Raw genomic sequence first — 19,058 nt, forward strand, 5'->3', positions numbered from 1 at the left:
TTAGATTTCCCTCTGAATATCTCCAGGCTATATTTCAAGATGAGACAGTTTGTGGTATCTTATATTAAGGATTTTTGTGGTTCATGCACGTAAGCATTTTGTTAGAATCTGTATCAGAACCATATTCTGTATAATGCCATTGAAATAAACATTATATGTTATGCAAAAAGAAGTGCATATCCCTTTTTTTTTATCTGGTCTGGAAGCCAGTCTGAAATGAACCCGCCCCAAAGAAAGTGTTGTGGGGTAAAGTAGATGAGGATCTTCTGGGTCAATCAAACATGTGTGCGGGTCTTAGGTGGTGATGGACAGAACAGTGACAGTGGTGACCTGTTAAATCGGCCGTCAATCTGTTTTCACAAATTACTACCTCCAAGCAAATGTTGTTGTTTTTTCTATCGCTGGGATGATGTTACACACACTAATTCGCTTTTTATCACAGTCATAATCAACGCCTGTGATAAAAAGTGAATTACACCTTATCACGGGGTACAGTTTTGCAGTTTGCTTTTGCTCATCTTGGCCTGAATTACCGTCCTGACCTTCTCCTTTTCCTTTTTTTTTCTTTCTTTCTTTTTCCTTAACAGAACAAGATCATCCTGGACCCCCTGACTTTCAGCGAGGCTCGTTTCAGGCCCTCTCTGGAGGAGCGCTTGGAGAGCATCATCAGCGGCGCCGCCCTAATGGCCGACTCTTCATGCACACGTGACGACCGGCGCGAGCGCATCGTGGCTGAGTGCAACGCTGTTCGGCAGGCCCTCCAAGACTTGTTGAGCGAGTACATGAACAATGTGAGTACCCCCTCTAATTCTTAATTACTCATTAGCTAATTTTAGCCTCGCTCATCTGCGCTCGCACCTATTTGACGCCTCAAAAAAAAAAAAAAAAAAAAATCAACACAAAGGGGGCTTTGACTCTTTCGGTCACGGCTCGCTTCATGCTTTTCACTTCTCTTGTCAAACACTTGTCGAAAAATATTCCCCTGTTCTGTGGTGATCTATATTACCAGATATATGCACATACATAGAGTGCAAAAAAAACAAAAAAATAAAATGAAAATTGCGCAGGTCGTGCTACAATATAATTTTCTCACCTTCAATTGCACTTATCTCATCCCTTTGGTGTTTTTATTCCCCGAGCGCAGCGCGCTAGGTTCAAAGGTGAGAGCAGATGAAACAGTGCAAGGTGAGATTCGGCTCTGTGACGTGCAGAGAATATATGTCATGGGGATCTGGCCTATTTTCATCGCACAGCCTTGTTGATAACTCCACAGGTTTGGCAATAAATGCAAAGGCAGAACAATGCTACGTGTTGAATGAAAGACAGAAAACAATCACTGCGGACGTACGCACACAGAGACTCTGACAGTCCTGGTTTGGACTGTTCCTCTCCATTTCATGAGCCGTTTTTTTTTTTTTTGTTCTTTTACATCCCCCCATCACATGCAGCACTGTGACTGGCACGTCCGTCCGAGACCGTGATTAATCATCAGACACGTGTGATTTATATTCTTATTCACCCCCCACTTTTGCACAGTTGGCCATGCGAGCCGCGTCTACATGAGCGAAAATACCAGAGGCCCTTGGATGCGCTGCCATTGACCTTGCACACATGACTTAGTTCTTTGTGTTGGACTTTGTGACTGCGCCATAAAATGGGAGCTCATAAGATTTCTGAAACTTCCAATGTCAGATCTATTAAATGTTTGATCTCCCTTTATCCTTTTTTAAAAGTGTAAAAATCTGGCTTGGTTTTAAGATGAATGGTCTGGTCAGTGCTGCCTTTGTCTGCAGGGGCGCGTGCCGATGTTTGACGGTCACTGGTTTAGTTGCGAAAAATTCCTTCGCTCACCATTTATAATCTGAGACCTTGTCTTTAATGCGGGCTGTAAGTATTTGGACACTTTTTTTTTTTTATTATTCTCGAAATCTAAAAGAATGGATGCTCTGTATGAGGATGTGTACACCGGAGTGGAAAGAGCTATGTGGGTGATATTTTTTTGTTACGCAAATTAGTAAAACTCAAGTTTGTTTCTTGATGCTCGTCTCTTTTACTCCAGGATTTAGGCTCAACTGGACACTGATCAGGTAATTGAATAGAACCCATCGTTTGTTGTGTTGTCCTGCCGAATTGGACGACACAGGGTGTTACTGCATATCTCTGTCTATTACTCTTGAGGAGAAATCTTGACTTCCAGTCATGAGGGGATTTCCTTCACGGTTTAAATGCATTTAAAGTAATCCGCAAGACATTTTTTTTTTTTTTAATTTAATGTGCGCGGCTGCTTCTTGACTTTCATGTCTCGACTTAACTCCTAATATTGTCAGACAGCTTCAGCTAACCCTAACCCAAACCCTAACCTCCACGTACACGGCAGCTGTCAGTCAAATCTTAAACCGTGCTGAAATGACAGAGCCAGAGCCATGAAGGAGCCAGGTGTCTAGTTAAATCAAGTGATCCCTCCACACTGAGGCAAATCTACTCATATTATAGTCTACATTCTGTAATGTGCTTTATCTTGTTACTCGCGCACACATTCGTCTTCATCCTAGCGTAGCAGTGTCCCTGGATAAAAATAGGATCAAAACTTGCAGTGTATGTGTTTTTGTTTGTACAACATATGCAATATGATAATCAGGGGAATAAGCACTGACTAACTTAAAAGACACTAAAATACTATTGGAGACAAGTTTGTATTGTTAAGCACTCTGTACGAGTTAACATGGAGCAAAATGATCATATAGCTTTGGCTGTAAACTGTTGTATGAGCAGTAACAGTCCATAAAGAGACTTTAGCCAAAGTGTCTGGATGGAAAGAAAGTGTTGGCATTGATGGTTTGTAATGGAAGGAAATGGTCGTGTAAAGCTGAAATACAGTCAACATTCCCAAAGCAAAACCATCACTGAGGAGACAAAGACCACAATTTCTACACTGGGACTGGATACTAAGACAGTCTAGTTTATACAGAACCACTAGTTTGACTTGAATATTGTGGAGTTGTTACCATCTTTTAAATAGCTCCAACATATATCTGTTAATGGGACTGTAAGTCCTCTTCAGCCTGATGTAGTTTCATCATCTGTAGAGGCAGAACCACCTAGTCTAAGAAAACATTACGTGATTCTAAAAAGAGATCCCGAGTGGTTAAAAAACATGAACTGGTGACGTGAAGTATGGCGTCAGTGCTCCTGTTGTCTCAAGGAGGGGCTCAGAGTTTTATAAACTACTGTATATCTTCTCATAATTTACCACTTTTGCTTGAAAGCAGCTCTCTAACTGCACGTATTAAAAACAAAGCCAGTGTTACAATCAGCCAGACGCAGTGTTTCTACCCTGCATTATTTAACTTTGTGGCTTTCTTTCCAAACTCAAAATTAATTCTTAATGACACATCATTAGATTTCTTCTACCCGTGATGTTGATCCAGTGAGTCATTTGTGGCCAGTGAGTGATTGGCCAACCGGTGTCTATTGATCTCCACAGTATCAGTTCTCCTGCTAGCAAAGGGCTTGATGTAATACTCAGTCAAATAATGTGTTTCTCGTGGCATCAGTGCTAGAGAAAATGACTTCATTTGTTCGTTTGATGTCTAAGCCAAGCTTTATATATAAACAAACAACTGTTATTATTTCCCTCTCATTTAGAAAATATAAATGGCAAAAAAAAACCTTTGTCTCAAATCCTCACAAAGACAAAGAGCTAGTTACATGGCCATACACCGCAAAGTGTAGGACTTTATTTTTAACACATCTTTAGGCATGCAGTTACTGTAATATTATCAGTATTTTGGGCTCGGTTGCCATAGTTGCACAGTGGGGAGGCCCAGTGGAGGAAGAAACAGTGCAACTGTCCTTTTCTCTTTTTCTCCTTTTCTTCCCTCCCTTTCAAACAGTATGGTGTTAAATCAACAGAGATTTTCTCCTCTTACTTACACTAGAAAAAAGCTAAAATCATTTGAGTGTTTATGAACACTTAGATGCCCTTTCCCCCCTCTAAAGGCACGATAGCTTTTTGCTAAAGTAATTGTGCGTTGGTTCATTAGGCCCGTGAGTTGTGTTTTAGAGGCTACAGCTGGGAGATTGTTGACAGCCCCTGGCTGTCCTCGCAAAGAACAGAGTAAATCATAGAGACACAAAGAGCAGAATGCTTCCACTTCCCAGCTCAGCATCCCCAATGAGGTTAAATCAACAGCTAAGAGTCAACATAGAGGATATTGTTACCAAGCCTGTTCACAGAGTACATTATTTAATACATAATTCAGGCGCTTAAATTCGCTTTCACTGCAGATTAATTCACGCTGGAGCTGTAAACTGGACACTGGACAAAAACTGGAATGTCTTCTTTATGTGACCTTATCTAGAGATGTTTTTACTCAAGCATAAATTGAGACAGTGTTGACTACTGTGATACACAACAAGGCAATTTGTCCAATTTTTAATAAATTTGTATCTATTCCTTCAAATAAGAAATCATCACCTGAGACACTTTAGACTCCCCAGGGATGATGTATAGTTGTTTATAATTCCTGGTGTTTTGGCTCAATAATACAAAGTACTAGGGGTATGTATTCAAGGGGGTGGGGGCTGTACAAATATGGACAGTGCGTCCACATTTCCTCACATTAGCCAAACTGTAGCTATTACTCCAGGAATACGGGCGTTGCCACCTTGCGACTTTGGAGCTGGAGAGTGGAGCCACGATATCGGTGACCCACCCACACTTTCACCAGGCTCACTCGTGTTTTCCTTGAATTAATACTGCACTCGTCTACCTCTACCAGTTCAAGGAAATGATGGATTATACACATACTTATTTATTTATTAGTTTTTTTTTGTCCAACTCTCAAGGTCTAATGGGAACACTTCATGGAACAGTTGGCATTGCAACGTGTAGTGATCATGATGTGGCATCCTGTTTCTAAAGTGTCAAATAACTAAACGGAAACTTCTCAAAAAAAATGGACACTTGAGCATGCATCAAAAGTATGTGAACTACCTAAAATGACCACAAAACCATCCTTTAAAAAATATCTTTGATGTGTATTTTAGTGTTTTAATTTGGCCCAAGTCCCATCCACTAACATGGAGTGAGGTGGACATTCTAATATGTACTGCAGCCTGTCACCAGGGGGAGCTCTACTGGCTTTGCCTTCACTTTTGAAGAACCTGTTTGGCTGTCCATCTTCATGCAGTCTATGGTAAAGACCTACAGATTAAGAACAAAAGACAACCTGTGCATGGATAATGGATAATACGTGACTATGTCTGTGAAGGCTCTCAGTCATCCAGGTCATATTCAATCCAGAAAAAAAAAGCTGAAACATGTGCAACTGGACTTGAAGAGTTTCTCAAAGTTGCTTGGCCACTCATCCACTTGTACAGTTCTAAAAGACGAGCAGGGTTTAAGTGGGAGCACTCGTGGGTGTTGTGACTAGCGTCTGAGCAGTTGCACTTGTTTCAGTCTTTTTTGGAAATCCCATTTGAAGGCAGCATAAGACTGGGGCTAAGTACGACATACAGGCTTCAAATGGAAACTGGACTCGGGCGCCATTCGATCTGTGAACCACCTCATTACTGCAGTTCCTCTGAATACATACCACGCAGATAAAAAGAGATTGTGACTAATAGCGGTCCAGCCTTCCAACTTTCAGACATTCCCAGAGTTCCTCGGATACAGTGTAAATATATGTGTTCCAAAACTCTAAAAATATCAGAAGTTTCTTGGTCTGTGAAGCACATTTGTTCTGCAGAAGACAGTTTCCATTTCCCTTTGTTCAAAGTTTACAGAAGTAATGTAAACATTCAGTCGCCTCTATGTTTTCTCCTCCCCGTTCATACGGTCTCCCTCCTCCCAGCGCACAAATTTTTTATAGGAAGCTTGAACCACAGCACAAGGTTAATCAATGTGGTAGCTGGCTATAAATTAGGTTCAAGTGACAGGAGAATGTCCATACCTGTCTCAGCTGCTGGTGATCTGTGATTGGTGACAGCAGGCCCGGCTCCCTGGCTGGTGCTGAATCATCAGGAGCAGCTGATTTAGTTACGGCAGCTCAGACAGGGCCAATCTATCAATTGATCCGGGGAGTAATGCATTACCAGCTTGGGTCAAGGGAGCTTGGGCAGAATATAGCCATAGCCAGAAGCCATGGCAGGTGAAAGGGGGCAACTCGGCCCGACTGCTGGCGGCAGGGAGAAGGATTTAGGGAGTGTGATAGCAAGCACACAAATGTCACAGTTAGCTGGATGTGGCACATAAAACTAAACGGGAGTTGTGAGCTGGGACGATCATTAGGGGGGAGACTGATGGCCTTCTTGCTAACACAGCTCCTCGGGGAGTTGCCATGTAGAATGCGCAATCAACAATTGGGCTGACTGATTACGTCGTGTAAAATGTGTGTGCACTTATATGGGCTTCTGCCGTCTGCTTTGGATCATAACCTCTCTTTCCTTTACTCGCCACTGCCTTAACACTGAACATGAGAGTGGTGGAGCAAAGACTAAAAGAAAGGAGGAGAGATAAATCTGCTCAACACTGAGCACACAAAGGTTCCTAGAGAAGGTGATCAATAGTGAGCCCCTGGGCTAAAGGCCATTATATGCTTAAAAAAAAAGAAGTGCTGTTTGGACAGTCTAAAAGCAGTTAAAGCCTTTGTCTTACAGGTGGCACAAAGAAGTGAGAAGCCCCTCATTATTTCACTTCACAAACTAGACAGTTCGCCGCTTGCCTCTTCTGCAACTGTCTGTTTTCAGTTGTAAAATGCAGAGGAGTGATGGTTTACTTTGCCACACTTGGTCTGTTGATGCACACAGGGGTTTTCGGAGAAGAGCGCCCTGATCAAAAATCTGTGATAAACACTCATGTGTTTCATTGTACCATGTCTCCTTCCGTCTGAGACATCTCGTCTCAAATGAGAAGTGTCAGTCCGGCTGAATAAACCACGCACCCGGCAGCTGCCTACACCGTCTCTCCTCAATGTATTCTTTTAAAGGAAATACGTCTTACTGGAACAAAACCAACACACTGCTCAAAGCCACCACCAGCCAAGAACAAACCCACTCTTTTTCTTTTTTTTACTTTTTTTTTTCAGTATCATGTGTAATGAAATTGCAACATGTTTCACCAAAGTCTGGATTTAAAGAACAGAGCAGAACAAAGCAGAGCTGATCAATACGTCTTCTGTCCCCTGGCTTCTTGGATGTGCTCAGACGCAAGGAGGTTGAATTTAGCTGAACAGGAGTTTCTGAGGCAAATTAAGTCTGTGGGAGTATAAGGAATGATGACACTGATGAAGTAGGTATTGGGATACAACTTCGATCCATTAATTTTATGTTTGGGTCTATGTCAGGTTAGGTAATAAATTAACTTTAATTATTCATTCTTTAGATTAACTATACCAAAAATACATACAGTGTTACTATTAATTCATTTGCTTTTTACCTACAGAACACACACAATGTACATGCTGTGCTAATCAAGTGTGTTACTGATATTCACCTGGCTGTGTCTTTCCTTATTGTGCCAGTCTAACAAAATGGTACATATAAACAGTGTCAGGGTGAAGCCTGTAGGGAACTGCACCACTTTTCCTCCTGTTTTATTTTTTCCTCCACTAACCCCGGCTTGCTCATTACATGACCGTGTCCTAGTTTCCACATTCTCCTTCGTACTCTCCTGGAATCTAGACAAGTCTGGTGTCCACGTCTTTGTTCAGGCTCTTGTCACTCAAAGATTTACACAGTTTCAATCTTATAAACGACTAAAAGAAGGAAGACGGTGCTTTTGGTCTTAATCCCTGTTTCTTTCTGACTCACAAGGTTCCAGTGTAACCCCAGGCCTGTACCTTCGAGATTTCTTATAGCATTTGAAATGAAAAGACTAAGCAATTCTTATATCCCATCAGAATTAGAATCAGGTTTATTGGCCAGGTATGTGAACACATACGAGGATTTGACTCCAGTCACTTTGCTCAATGGTGCAAGAAAAAGAACTGCACAACATAAGTTAGACTTTCAGAATATACAACTATACATGTGCTTATAGTATATAGAGTGAGTTTGAACAGTAGTATGTGCATGTAATGAGAGTAACTGGGAATGGTCACATACTCTGTGACTACTCAGAGTACGAAAGAAACTGTTTTTGTGCCGGGTGGTTTTGACGTACAGTGCTCTGTATCGCCGGCCTGAGGGGAGGAGTCTGAACAGATAGTGTCCGGGGTGCGCATGTGCAAAAGACAGCTAAGAATGGTTAGTGTCATATATTTCAACCCAAATACAAGCATATTCAAATGTGCTTCTCAGTTTTCTGTTTGAGTTTACAAGAAAATAACATGTTATGTAAGTGCATTTCCACTTCCTTTCGCTGAAAGAGCTGAAACACCCCGTAGCTTTGAAAATAATTAAGACTAATCACAGAGACAGGACTGGCTAAATCTCACTGCGGGTGATAAATGGAATTTATAAAATCATATTACTAACATTATTACTGCAAATAGCAAAAGGAAATAAGGAAACAGATTTTGCTAATCACCGATATGCAATACGCAGCACACCTGTAGATATGTGTCCCATGAGGATTCAGTTGTGCAGGAGGAGTGATTCATCCGATTCATGAGGCTGTAATGTTGGCCAGGCTTTATGTGTGCATGCCCACGTTTTTGATGCCTGCTGTGTCTTATGCTCTCCTCCCTCCTTTTTCCCTGACTCACTTGTTGCTTTGCTTTGCTCTCTCTCTCTCTCTTTCTCTTTTGTATTTTTGTTCAGGTAATTGGGTACAAGCGTATGGTTTACATGTGATTAACATCTGGCAAATTCCCATCATCTCTCCATTTTGTTGATCCTGTGCCCAAGAGTTTTTTTTTTATCACTCCAAGAGAAAGACATGATTTCCTTGTTAAAACTGTTTGCAGGTTTTGCCATAATAGTAATTTAGCATCTATCTCTGTAGTTGTTTCCTTTATTTCTTTTCTACTCTCTTTTTTTCCCATTTGTCCTCACATCACGGTCCCTCCAGACTCAGCGCTTACACCACGTTAAATGTCCTAGTCCCAGCAATAAATCATTGGTTCCCCACAGTGTCCCGTGCACTCCCTCCCATCTGTCAACACCTAATGCACCACACGACAAGCTGCAATCCACTGTGCACCAACAAACCGCTTGCTTTGAGTAACTTAGCTTTCTCAGCCATTGAAGGCTGGCTCAAAGACATGGGCCCTGAAGGGGATTGACCATAAGGCCTAGGTAAAAACTGTAAGTCTATTTAAGGGCCTTGGGAGACTCGGAGGACTCCTGTATGTCAACCACTACAGTTGCAGACTGAGTGTGATTTGGAGACGGTAGAAGCAACTGACCCACAGTGAATATCATCTGCTGAGAGAGCAAAGCCACCTGCTTATAGATAAACCAAAGCCCAAAGAGATTATCTCCAGTGAAACATTGGCTAGGTATACCACATAGTTTGAGAACCGTCTGATTTTTTTTTTGTTTAGTTTTTTAATATTCTGTAACTTTTCTATTCTGTGAATGTATGGGGTACTACATACATATTTTCACAATACTGAGTCAGCCTTGCTATTCAGCTCCAGATTTTAGTCCTCACATTCACGATACATACTTCTTATTCCACTGTTTCCTCAGGTGCTGTATTTTTAGCTTCAGAGACAGTGCTTGCCATTGGAGTACAGCTAAATTTAGTCACAAAGTTACAGACATATTCCCAGAAGTGATAATGTTGCTTTTTCTTCTTCTTATAATGTCCACAAACGTAATAATGATTAGATGACTACCAAAAGTCACTACAGGTATGCCCCAGAGCGCTGTCCTAGGGTCCCTTCTCTTCATCTTTTATCTCCTCCCCCTTTGCACTATTTTCCATAAATTTAAAATTCACTACAGGACATGACACCCCGCTCTACCTCTTCAGTAAACCTCCACAATCTTTGCCTGCTTATCAGAAATGAAATGCTGGTTCACTTCCAAATTCTTGAAATTAAACAGTGATAAAACTGAAATTCTTCTAATTGGCGCCCCATCCGCACTTTCCAAAGTCACCCCCTTCTCATCGAAAGCTTCTCAGTCTCCCTCTTCCCTCAGGTTAAGAGTCTGGGTGTCATCCTCGACAACTCTCTATCATTCAAATCTCACATCAATAACACCGCTCAATCTGCCTTCTTCCACCTACGTGATATCAACCGAGTCCATCTCTCCCTCACCTCCAGCACCGCCTCCATCCTTGTCCACAGTCTCGTCACCTCCCGTCTGGATTACTGCAACCCTCTCCTCTTCGGTGTCCCACACAAGCCTTTCCATAAGCTTCAGCTGATTTAAAACTCTGCTGCATGAGTCATCACCAAAACGCCTTCTTGCCACCCCAACACCACCATCCCAAAGCAACTTCAATGACTCCCTGTCACACAAAGAATTTAATTCAAAATCCATCTATACACTTTGAATGCTATCCACAACCTCACCCCTTCATACCTGTCTGATCCCCTCCATATCGCCACCTTTACCACCCGACATCCGTAATATTGACTTTTTCCATTTTCAAAATCAGACTCACCTGTTTAAAATCACTAACATCACCACCCCTAACTCCAACACCGTCCTACCTCTCCCTTCTCCTGCTACATCAGCTTCAACATTTGACAGGAAACTTCTCTACACACCACTGTTATGTAGCATTTCCGTTTGTTACAGTAAGACTTGTTGAGTTTCCCCTGTCCTTTGTCGTATAGTTATTTTGACTCACAGACCTTCGAAAATCTGCTAGACAAGCTGCTAACAGGCTGCTAAATTAGAACAATGTGGGGAATCGTTAATATTACATTGAGAGTTAAAACTGTTACTACTCAAGTAATTAAGGATGTACTTCCTTGAATGGTTTTACAATGAAATTACTATCAAAGCCTCCAAGTAGTTCAGTAACAAGACATGCTATATGTTAAGCATCTGCAGAAATTGTTGGTTGGGACTACTGGGTACTTAAGTATTACTACTGAGTAGTCCACCCACTAATCGCTACAGTAACAAAATATGCTATAGTAATAGTATAGTAATAGTAATGCTAATGAAGCAAAACTGTGTTTGTGTATTTAAACACATCTAGCTTTTTTCCACTTGCAATGACGGAAACGGTACTGTGTACATGTGTAACATCTTGGGAAAAGTCTTAAGAAAAAATAAAAATGAAATAGAAATAGGAACTTATTTATGAGATGTATAAGAAGCTAGCTCGGGATAATGTAAAGATATTTGATTGACTAACTAGAAGGGTTTATCGGAGGTACACTGAGGTGCTCCTTTGCCCTCAGATTGGCATCTGAGTGACCATAGAGACACTTTGGCTGTACTGTGAATAGACCCTTTAGAAACACTTGGGCCAACCAGAAAGCTATTGACTACAAAGCTAAACAGCAGAGTTCACAGGCCAACCTGTCATGCTCTCAAGACACCCTTTGCTAGAACAGACAGACAATTGGAACAGATGTAAGAGTGCATGGAAAGCACCGGGCAAGTACTTGCAAACACTTGGACTGACTGAAGAGGCCCTGGGGTTGCACAATTCTGTTAGTTTGGAAATAAAATGCCAACGGAAAACCCTACAATCAAGATCTTCAAGAAAAATCCCACTGATGTGAAAGGCAATTTGACTTAATCATGAAGCGTAATGGTGCCCAACATTCACCTGTTTCTATTCCAATCCACACTATGTTATACAGAGCTTAAAATGTAGAGAGTTTTCACAGCGTGTCAACAAATTGCGTGGACTGAAGTAGATCATGGAATATGTTGAATTATTGCCATATTTTTTGGCTGTACCAACCGGGCAGACCGTGAAAAAACATTTGGAGTTTTATAGATTGCCATAAGTTATTACAAATTAGGGAGAACAATGTCAGAAGCTATCAGTGTAATTAGTGTAATGATAAGAAAGTAATTCACTATACCACTTATATCTGATTCTGAACTCATTTACAGCCTGCTACAGTAGCAATACCTTCTTAAAATGTAGAGCTAAATGTGTATTTCTCTTTGTATTCCATGTAAAGAGTCTGACCTTTATGAAAAGATTGACCCAAATTGGGTGCCATGTCTTGGAATGACAGGTCAGCAAAGGTCACCTAAAGAAACAAGTCAACAATGCCACATGTGGTAGCTGGACATGAATTATAATATTATCATTACATTAGAAAATTATTTAAGAGCTGCTGCTATCAACATTTCAATTACCTGACAAGAAATGGGCTGAACAAATTTTGATGTTTACCAGAGTTTTGCCTATCCTGGTTCAGCTTTGCTAACCACAAGCGTCTCCTTTAAATCCAAATGTTTTTCAACGGTCTGCCCAGTTGGTAAAGCCAAAAACACCTTTACCTTGATGAGTGCCTCCAACATGGCGACTGGATTTATATCGCTGATGACGCGCTAAAGTCATTGAAGACAACTGTGTAACATCTCCTCATGCATATGATAACAACAAGTGTCAAGGAGTCTTTTTGCATCTGCGTGCTTATTGTACACCTAGCAGCTGTAATAGAAGTCCTCTTACCATACTCTCTATTCCAATTATGTTTTGTTCAGTGGAAAGAAACAAAATACTCTGTAGGCGGTAGAAAGCAACCAGCACGTCTGTCTGAATGCCCCTGTGTCACCCTCTCCGATTGAGGTGATCAGATAAATGAGACTTTAATTGGGTTTTTAGGCTAAGTCATATTAGGAGATGGGATAGAATTATCCAGGAACATATTAATGTAATAAAAAGCTCTCAGATCTGGCAGCTCTATTGCATTACAAAGCTGCCAGCCCTTCTCCTCTCTTTCCTCCTCCCTCCAATGCCAATCCCCCTCAAGGGCTTGCTGCCTTGAGCAGTGCTAACATGATTGACATTGATAGCTGGATCAAACTATAGAATCAACTCTAATATCATTAAGTGAGCAGACATGGAAGCAAAGACCTGGACTCTAACTGCATTAGCTGCTACATATGTTTGGGTTATGAATGCGGGGGGCTAAATGCTTCGGGAAATCAGGCAGTCAAGCCACATTTTGCATGAAAAAAGGGTCCTGTGTGTAACCTTTGCACCTTTTAATGTGTCCTTCTCTGCGTCTCTGTCTGTGTCTGCGTGCAAAGCCTTGTGTAAGTGCAAATGCGAACTTGCGTGTCTAGAAGGGATAGTCGCCTGCTCTTTACATTATTCAGGCGTTATTGACAGTCTTAGTGCCCTGTTGTAGAACAGTCAATCCCTCATTTTATGTAAATAAGCCGAGACCTGCACATGTCTATCTATCAACAGCTGTTTCTGAGGAAAACGGGATTAGTCATACAGGGATTCGACTCGTTGCACTGAGCAGTAATGTATTCTATTCCAGGATACTATTCCAAGTAACACCACCAAATGCTTTGGTATTAGTCAGCACAATCGATTAAATGGTCATACTCCACTTTCTTGGCCACTGAGCCAAGTCAAATGTATTGAAGGGGATTCATCTAATTGGACACAAATAGTTTTTGTGACGCAGAGCTTGACATGGAAATTATGTATTTATATTGGCAGTAATGGTTGTGCCTTTACCACGAAACCCAAACCACCATCTATTCCAATCTCAACCAAGCAGCTTCAAAATGTGACAGAAGAGTGCACGTCCTGTGTGTAAGTGGGGCCACCCATACACCTCCAACCTCCTTAGATGCCTCTAAGGTTGATGGTCCTACTTGACGTTACCGCACCGTCATACGAATTGTGGTCAATTTCCATGAGCCAATTTCCACAAGCCAGTTAAATGGCTATTTCAAGAGCTGTCACACCTTCCTCGGCATTGTTTCTGAGGTACAAGCACATAATCTGAACAGACTCCATGCCACCGTGATGTAGAGCAATGTTGAGATCAGTTCATGCAATTCTAACAGAAGATGTTCGTCAGACAGTTTGTTTGCAAGTTGTTGTAGTTTTATGTCATTTAAATTCCATAGCAATCTCTCTGCCCTGGACTCTGTGTAACCCACTGAAGGAACCAGAAAGGCGGAGATAAATGAATGACAGCAGTGGGTTATGGGTAGAGGAACTTGGATATGGAATGAAATGTATGTGTAAGGTCACAATACAAGGACAGAATGTATCCACTGGGTAGAAATGAATTTAACACAAAAATTCACATCAAACTCTTGAAACGATCTTGAAGAAAGCTTGTATTATTATTATTATTATTATCATTATTATTATCATAATAATAATAATAATAATAATAATAATAATAATAATAATAATAATGAAAATAACAACAACAACAATAATAATAATAATTGTAATATTGGTCAAAAAAGAAACAAAACTTTTTTAAGACAGTCCTTCATTCTCTGCTTTAAACCACTATTGCTGACCAGTCTTATAATTTCCTCTCTCTTTCAGGAATGCAGGCTAGAATAAAAGCTTGTGAAATGCTTTTTTGTATTTTCTCTAATGTGATTAGTTCCATTTAGTTTAAAGACACAAAGAAATGATTCATTTTCATTTGGTATTAACTAATCACTTCAAAGCTACCATGTAACTCCGTGACATTCATTGCGAGACAGGCAAACAGATAGAGTATATATCATATTGATCCTTAGTCAACTCCCGCTTTTTATTTTATTGTTATTCCACAGTGGAGTCAAATTTCATTACACCCCCTGGATCCATATAACAGCACAAACTCATCTTTGTGTCACTAATAAAGTGATTACTTAGAGGGAGAAAAGGTCTAAAATGGCTTTTCATGGCTTCTGGGTGATAAGTCCCAGAAATATTGGGAAAATATGAGTGACTGTAGTGTCAGGGAAGAATGAGAGGGAGTTGTGCTGTTGGAGCAAGCTTTATAGCTTAGTGACCTTTGAAAGAAATAGATTGTTGTTCTCTTAGATCATGTACTTTGTAGACACCCAGTTCTCGTCTGTTCTTTTATAATGCATTATTGATTTTTTATTTTTTTTTAAGTTTTATTGCTCGATTTAAATGCCAAAAAATCACTTGCATTTTCCTTCCTTTTGGGCTGGAAAACGACATCAAAAGAGACTCTTCTCTGTTATGCCAAACCTTTATGATCAGTTATTCAATTTGAAGATAATTGAACAGAAATCAGAAATGTGCTTTTACTAAATTAGATCCCTGTTTGCGTGGGATTACTTTTACCTGGGGACCTCATGTGAATTAGAAATTACGCCCCTAAAGTTGGGTTTTGTGTGACACATTCTCACAGGATGAGCAACCTGTGTCTTACTTGAATTTACTATCCATGACTATGTCTCTGCTGCTTCCTGCTTCACTCCACTAGATGCCAGAGGTAATACCACACATTTTATACATCTGAAAATAAAACAGTGAGAGTGTATTGATCCCAGGAGAGAAATTACCAACGACCTGGCGGTATTTAAATCAGCCCCACCTTTAACGATGAACACATTAAAGCTTGACTGAATGATTTTGTCCACCTCAGTGGGTGAATGGGTCAGCGACATCTCGACATTGCACCCTAACCTGTCCAATCTTTGATTTATGACACAGCCTTCAGAATTTTTACGTTACAAGAGACATAAAAAGCCACATATCAAAAAAAAAAAAAAAAAATCTTGAAAATTAACAATTTCCCCCAAATCACAGACATGTTGATTAGCACTGGATTAGTTTTATCACAGGACCTCTGTGTTACAAGGGGTAGGGTAAGTAATTTGCAGTGTAATTTTTACAGACATGACTGATTCATTCAGGATATACCTCCGCAGTTATTACAGATTACTAGAGGTCTTCAAGGTAAAACTAGTCCCGTACAGATACGGCTTGCTGAATGGTCACTACTATTTTATTTGTATATTTTCCCCGTTTGGAACTAGGTCTATCATCTACAGATCTGTACTCCAGTTTACCACGTTGTTAATGGATTCTCCCCATCTTTATGAGGACATTCATTGACATAATTATTTCCATAGCCCTTTACCCTAACCGTCTCAACTGAATGCCTAACCCTTACCCTAAACATAACACAAATGTAGCCTTTAACCTAAAACTGAGTCTTAAGCCTCATAAAGAAGTGAGGACTGGCCAAAATGTCCTCACTTTACACAAATGTCTTCAATCTGATGGTGTAAAACTTAAAGTGGCCCTTGGAAAGATAGCTGTACAAGTACACACACACACTGGCTCATTGCTCAGTTCAGTCTCATTGCATTGCACAAAAATGACTGATTCCTATGTTGCATGTTGCTTTTACAAAGTTATTGTTTAAATAGAACTGAACTTACACAGTGCAGGTTAGTAGCCGCTCATCAGTGAAACGCTGCCCCCCTCCACCATCATTTAAAACCACAGCACAGACCCGTTACTTTGTTGCGGCAGCAGCACATAACAGCAGTCTTTAAATGTAGGAAATGTGTCTTGAAAAAGAGAAGCCTGAACTGAAAGTGCTTGATAGGTTTCTGTGAAAAAAAACATGCACTGAATTTCAATAAAGATGCGAAATTAAAGGTACCTAGATGTTCTTCCCTACATGGAGAAGTAAATAACAATGACCATCTTGTATGAATACGATGTTCTGCTGGGTAACCTTTGGGCCTGACATTCATGTGGATGTTACTTAGACATGTACCACCCACCTAGACCAGACCAGACCCCCCCACCCTATGACACTGGGCGGCAGCCATCCCCAGCAGGATGCAGCCTCACACAGACACACTCACAAGAATGCTTTAGGAACAACTAAAAAAAAAAAAAAAAACATGAAAAACAGCACAAGGTGTTGACCTGGCCCCCGAATTCACTAGATCCCAAACTGATCAAGTATCTGTGGGATAAACTGGAACAAGCCTGACCCACAGAGGTCCCTTCTCTCATCCCATAGGACCCAAAGTCCCCTACTAACAACACTCAGACACTCAACACTCTACACCACAGGACACCCTCAGAAGGACCATGTCCATTCTCTGATGAGCCACAACTGTTTTGGAGACACAAGGGAGACCTACACAATATTAGGAAGGTGGTCATAATGTTATGCCTAATCGGTGCATAACAAAATGCAGACCAAACATTCCTATTTAGAAAACTGCCTTTCAACTTAGCTGTAAATTGTTGGCTTTCTAGCTCCATCTATGTGTAGTATGGCAGCTGCTGAACTGCTCACAATCTTTAGATTTATCCCTGGAGGTTTTCTAGTGAACCAGAGGCTACTTTTCAATCAAAGAGACAGTTTCTGCCCATATTGAATGTGATGGCCCCATTGTGTTTCTCTGGGCCTTCAATAATCCAGTGTCTAACTTGCTCTTTTTAGTCTGTAGGCTGTCATATACATTTCACTTTGTTACGGTTTTGTTACCTGGCAAAATCCTATACACACAGTCTCTTGAAGGCTGCCTTTTTTATCGCAACATAAATAATATCAAAAGTTTCAAGAACACCTTTTTTTTTTTTTTTTTTTTTACTGATCTTGCATATTCTTTGTTTGTCTGTTGGGGAGCTGTATGTCAGAGAGCTGGGTGCCGGATCAGGCGTTGGTATTTTGGTAAAAATTAGGTCTTTGACGTTGTGCTGAGAATAGACATTCAAGCAACAGGGGCCTCATTTTTCAAAGCATGCTGGTTCTAAATCTGTGCGTTAGGCCTGCCTGTATGCACAGGGACGTTGGTTAATCATAGTATATATTTATATATGAGATACACACACCTGTATTCAAAGAGCAGTGATAAATCCTACCTGTTATACAACCATCTGCTTGGGCAGAATCGGGTTCATTTACATAAGAAAACACCCTCAATTTGCCCACCTCACGCTTAAAAAAAAATTCTTGTTGCCAGAATGTAGGACATGTGCAAAAAAAGTAAGAAAAAAGAATAGCCCCTGAGAATAATAAGAACTTCAAAGTCTATGTCATAAACTAAAACAAAGAAAAAGAAATGCACTGGAAAACAAAAATGGGGAGCTGGTGACGAGTGATATGAACACAGTTATGAATGTGTTCACACTGAGGCCAACACACAGGAATGAATGAATGTGTTCAAGAAGAGAGTGCTTCTACAGAAAACTGTGCGTACGCTCGGCTGAAATTAAGCCGTAGGTCTGCTTCCAGTTGGCTCAAAGTAGCAGAACTGCACATGATACTGAACAAGCAGACTCTAAATTCTTAATCACACTTTGTCCAACATTCACACCCACAAAACAGTTTTCACCTTGTGACCTTTCAGGACGCTTCAAACCAAGGTGCTGAAAGTTTTCATTATCCATCCCTCATTTGAAGTTTTGAATGATACATGATGTATTTTAGCATAAAACATTTGCCTAGCTTAATGGCAGAACTAATGAATCGTTCTAAGAGATAATAACCTACCTTTCACCATCTGTCACCGCTTTTTAGTCTAGATATGCCGTGGAGTGTCGGAGCTCATTCTGGACAATTGCTCAAGCCAGGACTTGGACTCAGACTTCAGAGTTACCAGACTTTTTTTTTTTTTGTTTGCTTTCAAAAACACACAAACAAACCATGAAAGCATAGCCTGCTGCCCTCGTTTCATATATGAAGCTGTGCTTATCTGTGGCTAGTCCGGAGAATGGTGGCGCTTCATATTTCTTTACAAGTTGCAGACCTCTGCCCTATGGCCAGGATACAATTTGGCACTGTGTTCTGGCCTGACAGGGTCTGATACACATTCTGTGAAGCCATTACTGCTTCACCTTAGGTCTAGTTTTAATTAAATTTAATGTCTTTTGTGTAAATCGTGGGTGGGGATGGGGTGTTTTCATCTTTTTTTCTTTTTCTTTTTTAATTATTTGACATCGAGAGTTATCTTATCTTAAACATCGCCTTGAAACCAGCTATTCTTTCTCTTTTTCCACCCACCTGACACTGTTTTTCGAGTGCTTTTAATATCCCCAGTGAATACTGAAATGGCGATGACCTAATTTGAGAGGATTTGCAAAACGGGGCTAACTGGAGTCTTCTGTTTGTGCTAATGCTTCAGTGATACTTCAGTAATGCTGCGCTTATTCGGTTTTGACCTGTGACCTGTGACTGTACGTTTTATTTATACTTCTCCTT

The 19,058-nt window shown here is 40.7% G+C and overlaps 1 protein-coding gene across 1 annotated transcript in view; it reads left to right on the forward strand.

The window, feature by feature from the left end:
* ctnna2 (catenin (cadherin-associated protein), alpha 2) overlaps positions 1–19,058 on the forward strand; it is a 310,831-nt gene that overhangs the window by 92,081 nt on the left and 199,692 nt on the right. Inside the window, exon 7 of the mRNA XM_047579695.1 lies at positions 588–791. Within this exon, the coding sequence (XP_047435651.1) occupies positions 588–791 (204 nt within the window). The remainder of the gene's footprint in view (positions 1–587; positions 792–19,058) is intronic.

Source organism: Mugil cephalus, chromosome 2 (assembly GCF_022458985.1).
Source record: "Mugil cephalus isolate CIBA_MC_2020 chromosome 2, CIBA_Mcephalus_1.1, whole genome shotgun sequence".
Lineage (NCBI taxonomy): Eukaryota > Metazoa > Chordata > Actinopteri > Mugiliformes > Mugilidae > Mugil > Mugil cephalus.